Raw genomic sequence first — 19,970 nt, forward strand, 5'->3', positions numbered from 1 at the left:
TCCACTGCACTGGAGGGACCCAAGACTGCTGCTTGCAGGATGGGGAGTGTGCCTGGAGCCCCAACCAGGTGGGAGGGTTTCCTGGAGATAGAAATGGTTTATGAAAGACCCACCATGTGCTATGCCTAGGGCTGGATGCAAAATCCAGTCTCTACTAATAGGTGATTGTATGTGTTGGGTGCTTGAATCATCATCACGTGGGTTGCCCTCATGCTCCGGGAGTAAACAGCCTGCAGGTGATTTCTATTAGAATACTGTAGGTCTCAGGCAGAAATATCAAGAGGTGAAATATGGCTGGCCTCCTCACTGGCCACCCCCCACCCCCATATACGAATGTAACAGATACAGGGGCACAGGGGTGGGTGATAACTACATAGTTTTGAGGTCTCAAAATAGGAAAGGAACCAGGATAAAAAGGTGGGTCTTGTGAGCCCAACGCCCAGGGCTCTCTCCTGGAAGTGGCTCTCCCCGACCAGGGTTCTGTGGAAAGCTGTAAGAAAAGGCCAAGAAAGCAGGGGCCCAAAGAAGAGGCCGGTAGTTCTTTCCTGCCCCTCTTGTTTCTGATGTCCCTAGGGAAGATGGAGGTGGGCCATCATTTTGCCGATTCCACGGTCAAAGCCTGAGCAATCCTGGAGTTTCAAGGGGGCTCTTTATTTCCTTCTAGTACAAATGCTGGAGAACCGGGGCTCCCCAGATATCTGAACCCTGAATTCTAACTCAGATGCACACTAGGCTTTAGTCTAAAGCCTAAAGTCATCCTAGAGGCTGGGGTTTAAGACAGCTCAACCCTCATTTAGAATCAAATCAGTCTGCCACCACACGTGTTCTCCGTTCGCTTTGCTTTCCCATTCTGCCTCCTCCTTTTTCCTTTCGTCTCTATCATGGTGCCACGGGCCTCTGGAGCGCAGACACCACGGCTCTAAACAGCTTCTGGGCAGGCCAGCAGAAGGTGGTGAGTCATATTGGTTTAATATAGAGTTAGTTTTTAAGTACTCCTACCCCAATACGTAAAGCATAGATTTATAAAGTGGAGTGGGTTTAATTTTTAAATTAAGGTGATGTGAATCAATAATCCAGTAAGACTCAAGTTCCCAAGTATTTCTAAAACATTCCCATAGTTTCCAAAACTATTTTTAAGGATTTCAATCCTTGGCTCTTTTCCAACAGGAGGGCGTGACTGATTCTGAAGGCACCTTGTTCTCCCCACTCATCACCATTAATGAGACAGATGTCCTTGGGATGGCCTCCATTCAGTCTGTCCTAAACCCAACCAAGGCAGACAAGCAGGGACTTGTGTGCCCGCTCTGGTACACACGTGTATGCAACTATACCTAACTGCCATTTTACAACTGCTGTTTAACCGAGTACTAAGTGCCTGGCACTGTGCAAAGCACGTCATGCTTTTAGTAGGTACCATCATCAGCTGCACTTTCAGGTGAGTTTTCTGGAAGTTAAGAGGCTGGCTCAGCAGCCTCCCACGGCTCCTGAGTGGCAGAGCTGGGATTCACTCTGGCACTGGGGGGGGCCTCAGCCCACAACCACCTGGCTGGTCTTCTTCCACCCAAGAAATTGTATGCGGTGTCATGGGAACCTCCTCTGTGAAACCCTTGCTCCACCGTGACGCTGCTCATTGATAGCACAGCTGCTGGTGCAAACAATTGTCTTCCTGGCTTCTAGAAGTGGTTTGCTTTTATCTCACAGGCCCTGTGATCATTATGGCTCTCAGGGTTGGCCACCAAAGGTGCACTGGGGCCCACCTTAGCAAGCACGTGAGACCTGCTTGTTTGCCTTCACCTAATGTTCTCACGTCTTTTCTCTTGCTGTACTCAGCTTTGTAAAAGACAGGGTATAAAATGTACTCATACTTGTCAATTACTTTTTATATTCCTCTAGTCATCAAATCACAAGTTTTCCTGCCTTGAGCTGTTGCCTTTCTCTGATTACAAAAATCACACAACTTCAGAAAATCCCCTCAATCACCTAACTCCCAGCTTTGAATGTGGTCAACATTAGTATGTAAGCTTCCAATCACTAACTAGGCATGAAGTTTTTTCCTTTCAGTAAAATTGGATCCTAACTAGTTTCACAGCCAGCTTTTTCCCCTCCTTACCTATTGGGAACATTGTTCAACAAGCCTAGGTATTTCATCACTCCTGTGGTTGTATTACCAGAGGAGCAAGTTAGGTCTATCACATTGAGAACCAAAATTCTCTGCTCATCACAAGATTAGCTATTTTACCTGCAGTTGTAACTTGAAAGCTAAAATGACAAATCTTTTGGTGCATACCTTGTGCTCTTCACTGTTCAAATACAGATAAAGCTTGTTTTGAGAAGGTACAGCATTTTTATTTATGCTTTGATTAGCCTTTCAGCTCTAGTTCCTTTATTGACCAAAGTTAAATGAGGCAGATTAAAGTCAAAGGTCAGGGACTTCCCTGGTGGTCCAGTGGCTAAGACTCTGCACTCCCAATGCAGGGGGCCCGGCTTGGATCCCTGGTCAGGCAACTAGATCCCTCATACCACAACTAAGAGTTCACGCCACAACTAAAGATCCACCATACAGCAACTAAGACCCGGCGCAGCCAAATAAAGTTTTTTTTTTTTGCAGTACGCAGGCCTCTCACTGCTGTGGCCTCTCCCAATGCAGAGCACAGGTTCCGGATGCGCAGGCTCACTGGCCATGGCTCACGGGCCCAGCCGCTCCGCGGCACGTGGGATCCTCCCGGACCAGGGCACAAACCCGTGTCCCCTACATCGGCAGGCGGACTCCCAACCACTGCGCCACCAGGGAAGCCCCAAATAAAATATTTTTTAAAATAAAGTCAAAGATTAAATCACAGGTATTTCCCACCACACCAGAGCCACCTTTCCTGTGCTGGGTGCTGGAGGCAAGAACAGCAACAGGAAGTTCCTCAGGCCAGGGAGGGGGCCTAGAAGTTTCCACAGGCAGATTCCACCCATTTGCCAAACTCCCCTAGACAACAGGGTCCCTAGATCAGAGTATTATCAGGTCTTCTATTTTTTCTTCCTAAATCTTACCTAGTGAATCACTACCCCCAAACATAAGGGTACTCAATTTGTGGGTCAAGAAAGCAAATACTAGACCAGTTTCTCAGGGTATGTGGACTACTCTAATCAGAAGCATCTATGAAGCCAAAGCCAATCCCAGGCTCACCAAACCCCAATCTCCATTTGTAACTACTTGGGGATTCCTGCAGACCAAGACCCCAAATGATTTCAAGGGATCAAAAAGCCCTCCAAACAAAAAGCCCACATTAAGAACTGCTGGCATACAGGCCATAGGTTAAGCATGCTGCCAAGGAAAGGCCAAGTCAGTAACCTCAATGTGAAGATTCTAACCGCCCCTTTCCACTAGTGACAGGCAGCAGCAGTACAGGCTGGGGTAATGGCCCCGATCTGCTCTTCTCAGGGTTATTTGAAAAACTTCAGCCCTGATTAGCAGCCCTATTAGTATCCAGGAGATCTTAATAAGACTCCGTTTCTGAGGGCAGAAAGAATGCCCTGCCTTGTCTGCAGTAAATGACTACCCATCAATGGCTCATCAGTGCAGTGCTGTGGCATGCAAGGTCAGCTCACAAAGCACCGCCCCCCCTTCCCAAAGCCACAGGAGACAGTGGTAATGGTGGGAGTATGGTTTATTAAGCTGTGCCTTAGTACAGGCGCTGGGGCTTGCCCATGGTGCTCTTAATGTACAAAGCCCGAACGTTCTGCCAATTTTTCTTGAGCAACGACACCAGGAAGTTGACAGCTAAGTGGATGTTGTACACAAGCTCATCATCTGTCATTTTCACGTGGCCAACAGCCACTGCCAGACACAGCACCTGTGGGGAGAGGAAGGTCAAATCAGGTTGGTGGCTAGATTCAAGAGGATGTGGAGAGTGGGTCTACAAGCCAGGTGGCCCATCCCTATGACCTCCAGTGACCTAATGAGCAGTGCTCTGGCCCCAGACCAAGACCAGAGTTATTTGAAAAGCTTCAATCCTGTTAGGTGACTGTCACAAGTCCTAAGTATCCACAGAAATGCAAACCAGAGCTCCCACTTGGAGAACGTGGGTCAACTTCACCACTGTTCAACCTATGCAACCGGCTAGACCTCCTCACCTTCTTCATCTGGAACTTGATTGTGGACTTCACTTCATCAACTTTGGCCACCATGTTCTCATTGTGGGTCAGCAAGGAAGGGAACTTGCCGGCTTTATTCAGGCCTGGGCCCAGGATTCGTGGGATCTGCTTGATCAGAGACTCTGAAGCCAAAAAGGCATCATACTTCTTGGCTGGTAAAGAGGGGGAGCCGTTAGGACCTGGCCCCTGAAGACACCTCTAAACAGGGCTATGAGACAACCGCAGAAGTGGCCTCTAACCAGCACTCTACCCCTTGCCCAGCTACGACTTTTTTTTTTGCGGTACACGGGCCTCTCACTGTTGTGGCCTATCCCGTTGCGGAGCGCAGGCTCCGACGCGCAGGCTCAGCGGCCATGGCTCACGGGCCCAGCCACTCCGCGGCATGTGGGATCCTCCCAGACCGCGGCACGAATCTGCATCGGCAGGCGGACTCTCAACCACTGCGCCACCAGGGAAGCCCAGCTACCGAGTCTTTTTAATCCTCTCCCCATTCCAGTATTATCTCCATCCTCTGGACTTTTACTGGCCTAACATTCACATGAAACCCGGTAGCAGAAGTCCAGGCTGACCCACAACCCATCTTGCAATGGAAAATGCTCACGCTAGTTAAGACTGCCTGGTTTCAAATCCTGCCTTTTTAGCTGCACAACTGGGGAACCTGTTTATCTGTAAAATGCTCAAATCACATAGCCTGAAGGTTAAAATGAAATATGGGAGCTTTAAGTAGAAATTTCAATTCAGAATGTACCAACACCTGACCTGTCAATGTGACAGTTCTCACTTGCATAGAAAAGAACTACTGCCTGGCCTTCTTCCCTTATTAAACCCAATCCTCAAAGCAAAATACAATTTTCACGTAGCTAGAAAATACCAATCAAGTTAACCAACCACAGCAGATCCTTTCTGTCCTGACTACCCCATCATCACTTTAAAATCCAAGTGGCAGAAATACTCCTGTTCTACCACTCCAGTGAGAACTGCCTCCACCCTAACCCACATACTAAACCACACCATGGTGGGTGCGTGGGCGGGGAAGAACCACACCAGGCACACTCACCCAGCTTCTTGACCAGTTTCTTATTCTTGTTGAGTTTCTTCAGGGCCTCGATGTCCATGTGGGGGATGTCCACAGCCTTGGCCTCATCACAATGCTGCTGGTCCCCCAGAACACACACGGAAAACTTGGGGCGGGGAGTGGACTTAAGCCTGCATTTTGGGGGACAGTATAGGTCACACCCAGCCCTGGGTCCCAAGGGCAGGTGAAGGGGTCTGGGACCGCTGCAGCACTGAGCCTTACCCAGAGCGTCCGCATTCACCAACAGCTAGTCTGGCTTCTCAAACTAGCCGGCGGGCTCAGCCAAGGCCTCCCCACGCCTCCCCTCTTGTTTTAAGACCCAGGGTGGGGGTCCGTCCAGCCACGCCTGCCCGGAGCAGGGGGTCTGCACTACCCGAGCACTTCAGTGCCTCACGTGCCTGGCCGCCTCGGGCTCAACAGGAGCCTGAAGGGAGGAGACAGGCATGGGGACACTGAGGGCTGGGTGGGATTAGAACGGTGCCAACCTGACGGTGCCCGAGAAGCGTTTGTCCTTCTGAGGGTCATAGTTCTTCAGGCTTATCTGAAGCTCCACCGTCTCCAAAAACCTTTAAAAAGGCGTAACAAAGTTAACGGACCGCCCGCGGCTTCCCAAAGCAGCCCTCCGCGGAAGTCCGCGCTTACTTCCGGCGCTTGCGCTGGTTCCCGTGCAGGACTTCCCGCACCGCCTCGTAGAGAGTGTCTCGGGAGACTTTGCTGCTGCAAGAAGGAAGCAAGACGAGCACTCAGGACCAGCAAGCAGTGGACCAATCCGTTGGGGTGTCAGAAGGCTCAGGCTCGGGGATGGTCCACGGAATACTCGCCGGGAATTCCGGACGCCAAGTGGGGCAATCTGGACCAGATGCAAAACCGGGGGAGGAGGGGCCCTACTGGTGGCCGGCCTTGGCATGCGAACTCCAACGCCAGGCCTGTAGGCCGAAGCCTGGCAAAAATGCCCCACGGCAAAGCATAGGCAAGGACCCCCGATTCCGCCCGTAGTGTCTCCCTCCCCAGAGGGGCGCCCGGAGGCGCGGATGAGTGCGGATAGCACTCTAAGCGCCACTAACCTCATAGTTCCTGGCGCCGCGGTAACCGGAAAAGAGACCACCTCCGTTCGCGCATGCGCTCAAATAGGACCTGGTTATCGCGAGAGATGCCTTGTTCCCGCGGCTTCCCCCTTGAGAGCAGTCGGGTCGCTCAGTGCCGGGGGTGGGGCGGCGCGGCAGAGGCGTGTTGCACCGCTATACCTGCGCAACCACCGGTGGTGGTCCCGGGCGCCCGTTGCCACCAGCAGCTGCCCCAGGCCCTTAGGGAAGAGGCTGAGCCCAGGGCGGTGAGCTGCAGTAGTCACACTCCTGGGCGCCGCCCCGTGCCGGCCGCTGAGCGCGTGCAGTTCCGACATGTTTGTCCCTTAAGCCTCCATGCTTCCTCCTGACTTTAGCACCTGCTTCACTTCTCAAAAGCAGGCTTTGCTCCTGACCTGTCTCCCTCATCATCTTGTTCTAACGGGGGCTCACGGCTTCTGAGGAAGTTGTGGGAAGGGAAATGTCGAGTTCTCTTCCCGGCGCCTCAGAGCCTGCGGTGGGGAGGAGCGGGTAAGGTTCTGTGATGAACTTTCACCTGATAGTTGACTCAGTAACATCTACAGGTTGTGGCTTTTTGTTTGTTTGCTTGTTTTTTAAATATTTACTTTGGCTGCGCTGGATCTTTGTTATGGCATGTTTAGTTGCAGCATGTGTGATCTTATTTGCGGCATGCGAACTCAGTTGCAGCATGCATGTGAGATCTAGTTCCCTGCCCAGGGATCGAACCCGGGCCCTCTGCATTCGGAGCGCTGAGTCTTTCCCACTGGACCACCAAGGAAGTCCCCAGGTTAAGTGTTTACTATGAACAAGGTGCCTAGCTAAGTGCTGTGGGAATATAGTTGTAGAACACACAAGCCCACAGTATTGCACACCCTTTCTGCCTTTCCTGTCCAATAAGCCTCATCCTGTTCTCTGCTCACAGTAATCCCAGGAGCCCTTCAGATCCCTCCTCAAAAGTCATCATCTGCCCAAAAGTCTTCCCCAACTCCAGGCTGAGTCACTCTCACCCTCAAGCCCCCTTCCCCAGTGCAGGATGCACAGCCCACGTACTCAACAGACAGCTCTGATAGGGCTGGGGTGGGTGGTATCATACATGATCTGGCCCACAGAACTCTACCACCTTCCCCGCACCAAACATTTCCCTTGGAAAAAGATGCCCCTGTCACTGAGCAGGGTGGGGGTGGCATGGTATGTGTTAGTTTTCAGCAAACACCCAGAGTTAGTAGGAAGGCAGGCACTGCTTCTAATAAGACATTACTGAACTTTCTGCTTTTTATGAAATACCACTGATCAATTATTATGCAAGTCAGAAACAACACAGAGGATCATAACATACACTTGCGCACAAGAGATTTGTGCTAGCTTTGACCCTATTGAGGCCTATCTTAATTCCTATTTTATTTATTATTATTATATTTTGGCCACATCTCACGGCATGCGGAGCTCCCCCAACCAGGGATCCAACCCTCATCCCCTGCAATGGAAGTGAGGAGTCTTAACCGCTGGACCTATCTTAAAGTGTCTGTCCCCACAGCCTGAGGTAGAAATGACAAGGAGGCAGCCCAGGCTCAGCAGCTCTTGGTAATACAACTCACCCAGCCCCTTAGCCCCAGACCCTTCCTGCTGGCTGGGTGGCCCAGATGGCTTCTCTGCAGCCTGGAGCAGGGAGACAGTTGACCCCTGGGATGGCCAGGCTCAGCCCTGACCCCCAGGCAAGGGGCAGGGTGAGGTGCTCAGGGCAGAAGTGTCCTTCGGGAATCTGACGAGGGAGGTCCGGGAGGGTGGTCCCTTGGTGGATGGTCAGGGGGCCAGATGTCTCAGGGCAGCCTGCAGGGACTTCCTCAGGAAAGTGGTATTGAGCTCCAGAACTGCCACCAGGCCCAGCCTCTGGGGCTCACTGATCTGGAGAGAAGGAAGAATCATGTCTGGACTCTAGCAGCTGATCCCTCCCCTCTCCCCTCTGCCCCTGGGCTCTGTTTAGTTAGAAGAGAGAAATCCAGGACACAAGGACAATAGGAGGAGATGACTCCCTGAGCAATCTATCCTCATTATCTCACCATGGTTAAGCAAGGTGTTTGGATTCAGGTAGACCTGGGGTCAAACACTAACTGCACAACGTACTATGTCAGCCATATTAAGAATAGTTGACAATTATTAGGTGCTTATTATGTGGCAGCACTTTATATGCATGACTTCATTTAATCCTCACAATCCTCCCATTTTACAGATGAGGAAACTGAGGTTCAGAGACACTCCACTGTGGCTGCCACATTCCTTCTGGGCCACTCTTTCTTCCCTGACCTGTTGCTGCAACCTCTGACCCATCTCTGCCCTGTACCTTCACTCTCCAATCCCCATTCCTTGCCAAGGCCAGAGGTTTCTTTATAGAATACAAATCTAATCAGGTCACTCCAGCTTAAGGCCCTGAGATAGCCTCTGATGCCTCATATTGCAGGTCCTTCCAGGATCTACAGAGGGTCTTCAGAGGATCCAGGAGCTTCCTGAAATTGTGCATAAGATGTGTATTCATATTTCCATTTTTCTGGGAGGATGTATGCCTTTCACCAAATCATCAAATAGGCCTGTGATCCCAAGAAAAGGGTTAAGAGCCAAGAGAAGACCTGGTCTTCAAGATAAAGTCCAAGCTCCTCACCATAACCTACAGGGCCCTCCATTAGATGCTACCATGACTTGGCAATGTGACCTTGGGCAAACTACTTTAACCTGCATCTCAATTTCCTCACCTATAAAATGGAGCTAATAATAGTATCTTCTCATAGGACTAACACCTGGAATAAACTGGTGAGTTAACATATGCAAAGGGCTTAGAACGATGCCTGGAACATCTCAGGGGCTACAAGTATCAGCCCTCAGTATTTTAGCTCTCTAACTTCATGCCCTACAGCCATCTACTCTTGGGATTTTAGGCCTCAGCTACAATGATGTACCTGCAGATCCCCTGGGATACTGAGTGCTTACACTGTTTCTTTTGCCTGGAATGCCCTTTCCTTCATCTCCGCCCTTGACTACCACTCACCCTTTAAGAGTCTGGAAGCCTGTCCCAACTCCCAACCACAAACAAGGTTTAGTTGCCCCCTTTTCCTCTGTCATCAAATGCCCTGTGCATACCTTTCACCTGGCTCCTACCAGATATTACAATGAGCCATTTATCATCTCTCTCCCCTCTCACTAACTGGGGGAGAGGGTCAAGTCCAGGACAGAAACTGTGATATGGTCACTGTTGATTCCCTAATGCCCCAGATAGCATCTGGCCCACAGCAGTGCTGGCTGGATGAATGAACTCCTAAGCAGTCTCACTCCCCTGTCTTGGGCTTGAACTTGTGGTTTCCCAGGCTAACACTCAGGGTTTTCTCCCTGGCAAACATACACCCTCGTGGCAGGCTCAGAGCAGCAGGAGCAGCCCTCATGACCCTACCAATACTCACATTGGCCTGATACTTGGTTATCACTGTCAGCATGAGCTTGGCATAGGCCATGGACGTGGTGGCTGCTGGCCCCTCTTTACAGAGTTTCTCCATCAACACACTGAACTTCTCAGAGGGCATCTCCACCTGCACACGTTAGGAGATCGGACAGTAGCACAAGAAAGGGCCCTGGATTCAACTCCCAACTCCATCACTTCCTAACCAGGTGACCCTGTGCAGGTCACTTAACTGAGACTCAGTTTCCACATCTATAAAATGGGGCTCATGATGTCAAACTCTGAAGACTGTGAAAAGGATTAAATGAGATTATGCACAGAAAGCCTAGCACACAGGTCTCAGAAAATGGTGGCCACTGTTGCACAGGCTCAGACTAGGAGATGGGGGACAAGGATCCCTCTCCTGGCTTAGTGGTTGAAGATATAAAGGAGTGAGGTCCCAGTGGGGCACTGGCAGTATAATAACAATAGATCTTCATAGTCACAATTTAATAAACACTTATTATGCATTAGGTACCATTCTGAGCACGTTACACCAATTATACCATTGAAACCTCACCCCAGTTTTATGTGGTAGGTGCTATCATCACTCCCCTTTTGCAGATGAGGAAACTGAGGCATAAAGAGGTTAAGTCAACTACCTACGTTATAAACAAATGAGGCAGAATTTTAGGTACTGATATATGGAAAAACTGCTTAAATGTACTGTTAGATGAAAAAAGCAAAGTGCAGAGCCTGAGCTTGGTGTGTTACCATCTATGTAGAAGGCAGGGGAAAAGTAAATTTCACCATGTGTCCTTGTATATAGACAGCATCTCTGGGAGGGTTCTCCTGCCACTAGTAACACTGATTAGCCCTGCAGAGGGGAATCTGGGTGGCTGGGGGAAATTTTTTCACTATATCCTTTTAAGCTTTCAAAATTATGAACATATGAATCTATTACCTATTCAAAAATAAATTAGGCACTGTCCCTTGGCAGTCCAGTGGTTAGGACTCTGCGCTTCCACTTCAGGGGGCACGGGTTCAATCCCTGGTCAGGGAACTAGGATCCCGCATGCCACGCAGTGCGGCCAAAAAATAAATTAATTAAATTAAAAAATAAATTAAATTTACACACACACACATCAAAAAGTCCCTCCCCAAGGCCACACAGCTACTAAGAGGCAGAGCTGGGATTCACCGTGCAGTCAGCTCTCTGCTACCGGCCTTTCAAGCCCCTGGACCCTCCCACCGTCACGGGCACCCTGCCAGAGGGCAGTCATCCTGCTTGCCCCTCCATCACTGAAGGGGTCAGACACCCAGGAGCTGCACACCCAGCCACAGCACTGCAGCGCTTCTTTGTCCACTCTTCCCCAAGGCAGCCTGCTCACCTGCCGCTCCAGGAGTGACTGCAACACCAAGAAAGTCTCTTCCTTCCAGGGCAGCTCCAAGATCTGTCTGCAAGGCACAGGCCCCAGTGAGGAAAGCTCAGCCTCCCACCTGAGGCTGAGTATCTACTGCTCCTACCCCAAGGCAGGGCAAGGCCCTGGGGACAGCCAAGATCTCCAGCCAACAGAGGAAGCAGTCAGAGCCCCCTGATGCTGGCGGCCATCTAGCAGCCACTGCTGCAGAGCCCATACTCAGTGCTGGGAAGGCCACAGCCCAAGACCCCCGGGACCTGACATGAAGGATTTGGCAGTGAGAGGTACAAAGGTCCCCTGGAAAATAACCAGGAGTCGATAGTGCCTCCTGAGTTCGAAAGCGGAGGACAACCCAGGGAAGAGGAGGATGATGATGGGTGAGATGACACACAGGAGGCTTCCTAGAGAAGGCGAGACCTCCCTGCGGAGCCCAGCCCACGGTGAGGTCCACTCCAGCTGCACCTACTGTCCTCAGCTTGTTTGGAAAAGCAGGATGTCACGTGGAAATGATGCGGCTTCTTGGGTGCACAGACTTGGGTTTGATCCCAGGCTTTCGCACTTGCTGGCTGTGTGACCTTTGGCCACCTCCCTCAACCTCTCTGAGCTACAGTTTTTCCATCTCTAAGGCGGCCGCAGCACTTTCCTCACAGGATTGCATGAAGACTAACGAAGTAATAAATCTAAAGCACAGAGAAAGTGCTCAATAACTGGTGGCTGGTAGTATTTTTGCGACTGTCCCTTCTCATATTATACTTAGCATTTCATATTTCACGTTAGTGTCCAATGAGATCTCACCTACTCATTATTTCTACATGTCTGTATCTTGACTCCCCAATTTTGATACCCAAATTTAACACCAATTTAATAACAATATTTGAGCACTCACTAGGTGCCAAATACTGTGCCGAGGCCATTATATGCATTATCACATTTACTATCTAGAAAAACTCTACCGAGTTCATACATGGAAACAGAGGCTCAGAGAGATGGAATAACCTGTTTAAAACTCACACATTTAAATAAAAGTGAAGGTTGAGATCTGCAACCATGTCTGTCTGACTCCAGAGCCAGTGCTCTGAACCACTACGCCATGTTCCAACTACGCCAAGAACTCAAGAGCAGGAGCACCAGCCTCTTCCCATTCCCAGGGGCACCTGGCACAGAAGACTGAAACCCTGGGCTTGGGAAGGCGCATGGGATGGCAGCTTACAGGGGCCCACAGGTGGGAAGGCACAAGCCAGGCTCAGGACAGTGAGAGGGGGCATCGGCTGTGCCACTGCCTGTATTTCAGGCACAGGGCCTGGTACCCAGCCGGCTCCAAATCCAGAATGGCAAGAACAGGTTTAGCCAGAGGGAGGAGGTGCGGGTGGGGCCAGCGTGGAGCTTGTACACTCACCCCAGCATTAGAGCCTGCATGTCCGGCTCCAGGGCCTCGTCCTTTGTAAGGCAACACAGTAACTCTGTTTGAGCTGGACCTGGGTGGGCGACAGCAGAGGGGAAAAGTCTGGGAGAAGCTGGCAGGAGAGAATGGGGCTAGCAGGGAACAAAATGCCTAGCCCTTTACAGGTGGCATCGTCAGGGAAGCAACAGGTATCTTCATTTATTGAAAACTCAGCTCCTGCCAGGGCCACCCGGGGGGTGAAGGGTGCTGGGAACAGACAGGGCAGAGCTACCAGGCCTGGGGCCCATTCCAGAATTACCTGTTCCTGGGGCTTGGAGCACAGGGCCAAGGAGGGCTCTGCAGACGGCATAGGTGTACTTAGTACAGAAGGAGGTCAGAGCAGTTGTGAGCAAGCGGGAGGCTGAGGAAGTCAGGGAGAGAATCTACAGCCAACGGGGAGGAAAATATTCATTTCTTTCTTCTTCCTTCCTATCAGTGTTTATTGAACACGTATTTCAGAGGCTCACACATTACAGTACAGAGAAAAAAGAAGTTCTTTTATCTAGGACTCACATGGATCCACTCATTGGAAAGGACACATAGCTCCCTTCCCCAGCTCCCAAATCCCTGATCCCAAACCCCAAATCCCTTCCACTTCTGTGAGGATCTGGGGCCCAAGAAGGAGGAGTTAGATGCCAGGTGGGTAGATGGCCTAGGGGGCTATGCTCTTCCCTTGCCCCAGGCTCCCCAGACAAGCAGATGCATGCAAGGCTGGGAACCCCCTCTCCCACCCTGCGGAGGGTTCAGACTCTCTCCCTCACTGTCCCTGGCGCTCCATGTGTGTCCCAGCGCACCTACCCGTCCAAGGAAGAGGCTCCTGGTCAGCACAGTAGCATTGCTGAGGCTGAGGTCTGGTGAAAGGGCCAGCAGCCAGGTGCAGAGCTGCAGGAGACCTGTGTCCGAGAGCTGCGGGAGCTGCAGCTGGGCACACACCAGGTCCACCTGCCAAGGAGGAGGGAGGACACCGGGACACTCAGCCTGTCTCTGCTGGGCTGTCTCAATCCAACCGGGCAGCAGAAGGGGCGAGGCCAGGACACTCCAGGGTAAGGTAAGGTGGGGAGAGCTGCCCTACAAGGAGGAACCAAGGGCTAAAAGAAACCTCTGAGGGTCACCCCTGCCCCGAGACCAAAAAACCCAACAAAATCCCCTCCCCAAATTCCTGCATGAGGCAGGGAAACACAAACTTAAATGGAGAGAGGGACCGTGTCCTCAGGGCCAGGCAGTTTTTCTGGACTCACCTGACCAGGACTGCATTCGTGGAGAAGCTGCAGCTCAACTGGTGGGGTGCCCTCCAGCCCTTCCACCCCCTGGGAAGGCAAATCCCATGTTAGGACCTGCAGAGCCCTCAGTGACAAGGCACTGAGGCCACCCCTTCAATTGGCAGAGTGGATGGCTAAGGACCCCAGAAGGTGCTACTAGAGGAGAGGAACTTGCCTGGAGTTAAAACCTGTCTCAGGTTAGACAACATACTTGGACCAAGAAAAGCCTTTGCAGGGACTGTGCTCAGACCTTCATTCCAACCCCCTGACCCAAACGGCCTGTTCCTCACTGCACTGGGGCTTCCCTGGGCACAGCTGGGGTCCAGGCAGGGGGCGGAAGAAGGGTTATGGGTAGCAGAGTAGGGCCAGTCACCTTCCCGAGGGTCTTGAGCAACTGCTGCAGCCTGGGAACTTGTTCCTGCAGAGGAGAGCCCAGTCACTGCCATGTCCCCACCCACGCAGCATGGCCCCCAACCCAGACCCAGACCCCTCTCTGAGCAGGCCCCAGGTCAGTGGGCGCTAGCGGGCAAAGATGATTCAAGAGAGCCAGAACATGAAGCGTAAACCTTGCAAAGTGCTTAAAGAACTCAAACTAGACAAGACCTATGTAAACCCAACTGAACAGACTTGTCTTCTCTGCATCCATCCTAATGGGGGCAGACCCAGGCCTTGGGCTGGGAGGACAGGCTGGACATGCTGGTATGATTCCCCCATTCCCATAAGATGGGTGGCAGGGGTAGCTCCAGAGCCTTTCCTCTTCCGTGGTACCCTTAACCTCACACTATTGATCATTAGGTCGAGGGCTCCCACCTCCAGTAACTCCCGTCCCCACCCCCTCCTCAGAATCTGTGGAGCAGAAACTACATTCCCTCAACCCCACCTCCTTCCCCTTGCTCCACGGACTACAGTCATCCCAAGTGGGACACAGTATCCCAACGGGCTTTTGCCCTGTGTAAACCCCCCGTTCCTGAAGAATCACTCGAAAGCAGCCTCCTCACCCTAGTACCTGGATAGCTCTGGGCAACTCCAAACTCTCAGGTAGGCCCTTAGCATCCTTTAGACTCTGACCAGCCTCACTGGGCTTAGCCCCCAAAACAGGCTGGTTCTTAATGGATGATGCACCTCCTCCATTGGCCAGGGACTCCAAAGATTCACGTTCAGGTCTGTTTTCCTCATGACTTTCTTCTTCTTCCTTTTCCAAACACCGGAGCCTTTTGGGGGCCCTCTCCCCCTCAGGACTGGCAGGCTCTTCCTCCGGATCCTTTCTGCGCTTCCCAGGCCGCTGGGAGTCCTTGTCCTCCTGTTCTTTCCCTTCAGGATCTGGAGCCTGGGGCAACTTCAACTTCCTGCCCCCTTGGCCCAGCTGCCTACACAGGCCTCGGAGCTGTCTCTGGCACCTTTTAGACAGTGGGGACACTCCCTCAATGGAGATCCCAACACCTAGATCCCTTCGCAGAAATTCCGCAAGGGTCCGGAGCCAGGGATCAGGGTCGGGGCTTGGATCCTGCTGCACAATCTGCAGCACAGGGTGGAGACTGCTTTCAGGCAGCGACGGCCAAACAGCCATCAGTAGGGACATCAGGTTCCTCTGGCATAACGGGGGCAATCGCAGCAGCAGTGGTTTCCTGGGTAGCAGAGGGAGAACAAGCAGTTAAGAGTGTCTTGCTGAAAGGAACATATAGGGCAGACTGGGTAGAGCTAGAGGCTAGATGGCACCGGACAGATGGGGGCGCTGGTGGGCAGTACCTGCGAGTCAGTATGGATGGAGGAGGGAACAGCATGGAAGTCATTCAACAAGTGAGCATCTATTCTACACTACACTAGGCCCTGCTCTTCGACATCTCCTATTTCAGCTCAAAAATTCACGTTGAAACCTACCCTATAATAGATCCATGCTTGTTTTATGTAAAAAAGAAAAAGAAGCCCTTTCCCAAACTTTACGTAAAAATAATACTCCAGAATACTGAGCAATGCTTAGCCTGCAGCCCTGTGCTCCCCTTGGCAGTCCCCTGGAACTCACAGGGTCACATCTGTCCAGCTCTGATGTTCCTTTCACTGAACTGAGTTCCTGAGAGGCAGAAGCAGTGTCTCTTTCCTCTGTGTCCCAGTACCCGGCACAACACCAGCCTAAAGCAGGCACTTGGTGCACATTTATTGACTGAATTAAATCTCTGAGAGTAAGTGTTCACAGATCAGCAAGACTGCTGTGGACAGAGCAAAGCAGCCATCTGTAACGTGACAAAGGCACGAATGCAGATGCTATGTGACCTGAGGCTTGCTGGAGTGGCAAGCAGGTCATGAATGCATCTAGCCCACCACCCATCACGCCTCTGCACCTCTGTATACATGACTTTGCGGGGCTGTTTGTCATCACACACAGAGGCACTTGGGATATATGAGAGAGGAACGAAACCTTTCATTTTTTTGTGGAGAAAAAACACTAAATGAGAGAGAAAACTAGAGTAAAAGTTAAAAAGATTGTCAATTTGTGGTGGAGGATACTGGGAGTAGAGAAGTGGGGAAGAGCCTACTCCAAGGACTTTTACCTTTTTTGTGCATGGACTCCCTTATCAGAATAAGAGGGTTAAATGCATAAAATACATAGGATTACAAAAGAAAACAATTATACTGCAGTACAGTTCTATCCAGGGACCGCAGGTTAAGTTCCATTCCCCTTACTCTGTCCAGAAAGAGCCAGACCATTGCGTAAACATTTCTAGAGCGTCCAATTTGCAGATTCAGAAAATTCTCGACCATTCTCTTGAAAGAAATTCAAGATGGAGTGTGGGAAGAAAATAATAGAACTTCTATTTCTATTTATCTAAAACACAAAAAATTAAGTATTACAAATATTTAAAATATGGATTGGCCCTCCATATTCCAGTGTCCAGCCCAATTCTTAGGGAGGGAATTCAAGGAGAGTGGGAGGCCTGCTCTTCAGCCCCCTAGAGGCTGAAGGTGGCACCTCACTCCGTTACTTTCTGTATTTTACTTAACTAGATAGTTAAGTGCATCTATGGACGCTGTATTATCTTTCTTAACAAAACGAACCCTCACAAAATGGACACATGGCTTACAAGGATGTCAGAAAAGAAACTGACTACCAGTAAGGGAAGCACAACCTAATTTAAAAATGGCAGAGCTGACATTTCTGCTCCTAGCCACATAAAGAGGGGGGAAAAAGTTAAAAGTCACCCAAAAGACTAGAAATTATCAAGAACACCATCCTTAAGGTAAGAGATCTTGCCCGAAACTGTGTATTATGCTTTGAAAAATTGATAATATAAACCCAGCATGATCCGATGTTTATTGTCATTTACCATGTTTTAAATTTCTGTTTATGGGGACTTCCCTGGTGGCGCAGTGGTAAGGAGTCCGCCTGCCAATGCAGGGGACACGGGTTCCATTCCTGGTCGAGGAAGATCCCACATGCCGCAGAGCAACTAAGCCCATGTGCCACAACTCCTGAGCCTGCATGCCACAACTAATGAAGCCTGCGCGCCTAGAGCCCGTGCTCCGCAACGAGAAGCCACCGCAATGGGAAGCCCGCGCACTGCAATGAAGAGTAGCCCCTGGGCAGAAGACTTAAATAGGCATTTCTCCAAAGAAGATATACAGACTGCCAACAAACACATGAAAGAATGCTCAACATCATTAATCATTAGAGAAATGCAAATCAAAACTACAATGAGATATCATCTCACACCAGTCAGAATGGCCATCATCAAGAAATCTAGAAACAATAAATGCTGGAGAGGGTGTGGAGAAAAGGGAACACTCTTGCACTGCTGGTGGGAATGTGAATTGGTACAGCCACTATGGAGAACAGTATGGAGGTTCCTTAAAAAACTAAAAATAGAACTACCATATGATCCAGCAATCCCACTACTAGGCATATACCCTGAGAAAACCATAATTCAAAAAGAGACATGTACCAAAATGTTCATTGCAGCTCTATTCACAATAGCCCGGAGCTGGAAACAACCTAAGTGTCCATCATCGGATGAATGGATAAAGAAGATGTGGCACATATATACAATGGAATATTACTCAGCCATAAAAAGAAACGAAACTGAGCTATTTGTAATGAGGTGGATAGACCTAGAGTCTGTCATACAGAGTGAAGTAAGTCAGAAAGAGAAAGACAAATACCGTATACTAACACATATATATGGAATATAAGAAAAAAAAATGTCATGAAGAACCTAGGGGTAAAACGCGAATAAAGACACAGACCTACTTGAGAATGGACTTGAGGATATGGGGAGGGGGAAGGGTAAGCTGTGACAAAGCGAAAGAGAGGCATGGACATATATACACTACCAAACGTAGGGTAGATAGATAGTGGGAAGCAGCCGCAGAGCACAGGGAGATCAGCTCGGTGCTTTGTGACTGCCTGGAGGGGAGGGATGGGGAGGGTGGGAGGGAGGGAGATGCATGAGGGAGGGGATGTGGGAACAGATGTATATGTATGACTGATTCACTTTGTTATAAAGCAGAAACTAATAAAAATAAATAAATTAAAAAAAAAAAAAAGAGTAGCCCCTGCTCTCCGCAACTAGAGAAAGCCCGCGTGCAGCAACGAAGACCCAACACAGTCATAAATAAATAAATATAAATAAAATTTTTAAAAATTTCTATTTATGTATACTTGACAATGTACGTATTTTAATACACGTGTACTCTTGATCTATACTGGAGGTAAGAGATGGAAGTGTGTGATTAAAATTAATTAGAATCCACTGACATAATTATTCATTTACACCCAACCGAGGGCAGGTGTCTTCCGTCTAGGTAGGCAGCACTGCACCCAGTACCTACGCCATGAGGGTCTGCCGGAGGCCCCTCCTCACAGGGCGCGCGGAGGGACACGCTCTCGGGGCAAGTATTTCACCTCTCTGTGCCTCGATCTTCTCATATAGAGAAGTGGGTAGCGCCAGCCCCTGCCTCACACCACCGTGGAGGATGACGGGCAGCAGCACCCCGAGCTACGCCAGCGGCCGCCGCGACCAGCAGGGCAGGAGGAACGCGGGCGGACGACTTACAGCACCAGGCGACAGTCCGGGCCCTCCACGACTGGCTCCTCCCGGCACAGCGCCTCGAAGACGCGGTCCCAGCCGAAGGGCTCCCCGCCGCGGCCGCTCAGAGCCCGCAGCAACCCCAAGCCGCGCCGCGCCCCGTCGGGCCCCGCCTGCAGCGCCTGCAGCAGGAGGCGGGCGGGGGCCTCTAGGTGCGCCCAGGGCGCCGGCTCCGCGCCCTCGGCCTGAGCGGGTGCCGCCTCCGGGTCCTCCATGCCCGGGGCCAGGGAGCCGCGCCCTGGTTTCGGGTCTCAGCTCCGGGGCCTGGGGAAAGGGAAGCGGACGACAGCGCCGGCCCTGACGCTGAGGCCGGCCCCTTCCCGCGCGCGCCACATTCCCTCCTCAGCGTTCGGGGAGGCTCTCGGACTCGCACCCGGCCAGCGCGCGAGACGATCTGTCAGAAAGGAAAGGAACGGGGAAGTGCGGCCGGGGCTGGGCGCAAGGGCACGCCGGAAGGGGCATGGAGGATAGGAGTAGGGAGGTGGGGCGAAGGCCGAGTGCAGATCTACTGACGAGGCGGGACCAGAGTGGGGGCGGTGCCACAAGGAAATAGGTTAGTGGGCGGGGTCATGCAAGAGATAGAGTGGGGCGGGGCTTGATGGAGGAGCGCGTCCTCTGCGGCTGACCCTAACCTCCCTTCCTCCAGCAATCGCTGAAGTAAGTGAGGGGGCGGGCGTACAGAATGGATATCAGGGATCCTGCTGGTTGTACTTCAGGATCCAAGCATCATTTAATTTTAGCTGACGCCCATGTTGCTTATAGATCATGGACTTTGCCATAGGATTTGATCATAATTTACCATAACGTCACCTCTTCCACAGGCCATCAACTGCCATCATTCGGGTTTCAGTCCTCTCCAGAAACGTTTGATCTACTAATATACCCAAGAATGGAGTCGCAGTAAAACCTAATGCCATCTATATGGCCAAAGGCATTCCTGTAAACTTCCTCCCTAAGATCAAGAAGTGGCCTTGCTCTGGTGGTTTATAAGGGACCAAGAGTGCCTCCACCTCCCAGGGTTTTGGTTTAAGGAAATCTGCTGGAGGAGGC

At 51.0% G+C, this 19,970-nt stretch overlaps 2 protein-coding genes across 4 annotated transcripts; both read right to left on the reverse strand.

Moving 5' to 3' along the window:
- Nucleotides 1-3,638: 3,638 nt before the first annotated feature.
- On the reverse strand, nt 3,639-6,371 carry RPL10A (ribosomal protein L10a). Its single transcript, XM_060109588.1, has 6 exons — nt 6,283-6,371; nt 5,861-5,935; nt 5,704-5,784; nt 5,201-5,349; nt 4,123-4,295; nt 3,639-3,842 (listed from the first exon to the last, which is right to left on the reverse strand). The coding sequence occupies exons 1-6, from the start codon at nt 6,285-6,287 to the stop codon at nt 3,672-3,674; spliced, it is 654 nt and encodes a 217-aa protein (XP_059965571.1). The 5' UTR covers nt 6,288-6,371; the 3' UTR covers nt 3,639-3,671.
- Nucleotides 6,372-6,463: 92 nt separating this feature from the next.
- On the reverse strand, nt 6,464-19,363 carry FANCE (FA complementation group E). Of its 3 annotated transcripts, none has more exons than XM_060109586.1 (10): nt 18,888-19,363; nt 14,849-15,467; nt 14,216-14,260; nt 13,822-13,890; nt 13,382-13,525; nt 12,843-12,966; nt 12,539-12,617; nt 11,113-11,179; nt 9,747-9,872; nt 6,464-8,202 (listed from the first exon to the last, which is right to left on the reverse strand). In XM_060109586.1, the coding sequence occupies exons 1-10, from the start codon at nt 19,133-19,135 to the stop codon at nt 8,101-8,103; spliced, it is 1,623 nt and encodes a 540-aa protein (XP_059965569.1). In that variant the 5' UTR covers nt 19,136-19,363; the 3' UTR covers nt 6,464-8,100. The 3 variants fall into 3 exon arrangements, with proteins under 3 accessions (XP_059965569.1, XP_059965567.1, XP_059965570.1); XM_060109584.1 differs by having other exon boundaries at nt 8,111-8,197; nt 13,382-13,651; XM_060109587.1 differs by lacking the exon at nt 6,464-8,202 and having other exon boundaries at nt 9,753-9,872; nt 11,113-11,175; nt 13,382-13,651.
- Nucleotides 19,364-19,970: the final 607 nt, after the last annotated feature.

Source organism: Mesoplodon densirostris, chromosome 10 (genome assembly GCF_025265405.1).
Source record: "Mesoplodon densirostris isolate mMesDen1 chromosome 10, mMesDen1 primary haplotype, whole genome shotgun sequence".
Lineage (NCBI taxonomy): Eukaryota > Metazoa > Chordata > Mammalia > Artiodactyla > Ziphiidae > Mesoplodon > Mesoplodon densirostris.

Coding starts and splice junctions, on each gene's coding strand:
- RPL10A (XM_060109588.1), bottom strand. Junction 5,350..5,703: donor CGCTTCTCGGGCACCGTCAG/GTTGGCACCGTT, acceptor CCCAAAATGCAG/GCTTAAGTCCACTCCCCGCC. Junction 3,843..4,122: donor TCAAGTTCCAGATGAAGAAG/GTGAGGAGGTCT, acceptor CTCTCCCCACAG/GTGCTGTGTCTGGCAGTGGC.
- FANCE (XM_060109584.1), bottom strand. CDS start 19,135: ATGGAGGACCCGGAGGCGGCACCCGCTCAGGCCGAGGGCGCGGAGCCG. Junction 15,468..18,887: donor CCGGACTGTCGCCTGGTGCT/GTAAGTCGTCCG, acceptor TCTGCTACCCAG/GAAACCACTGCTGCTGCGAT. Junction 11,180..12,538: donor ATGCAGGCTCTAATGCTGGG/GTGAGTGTACAA, acceptor TGTGCCTTGCAG/ACAGATCTTGGAGCTGCCCT.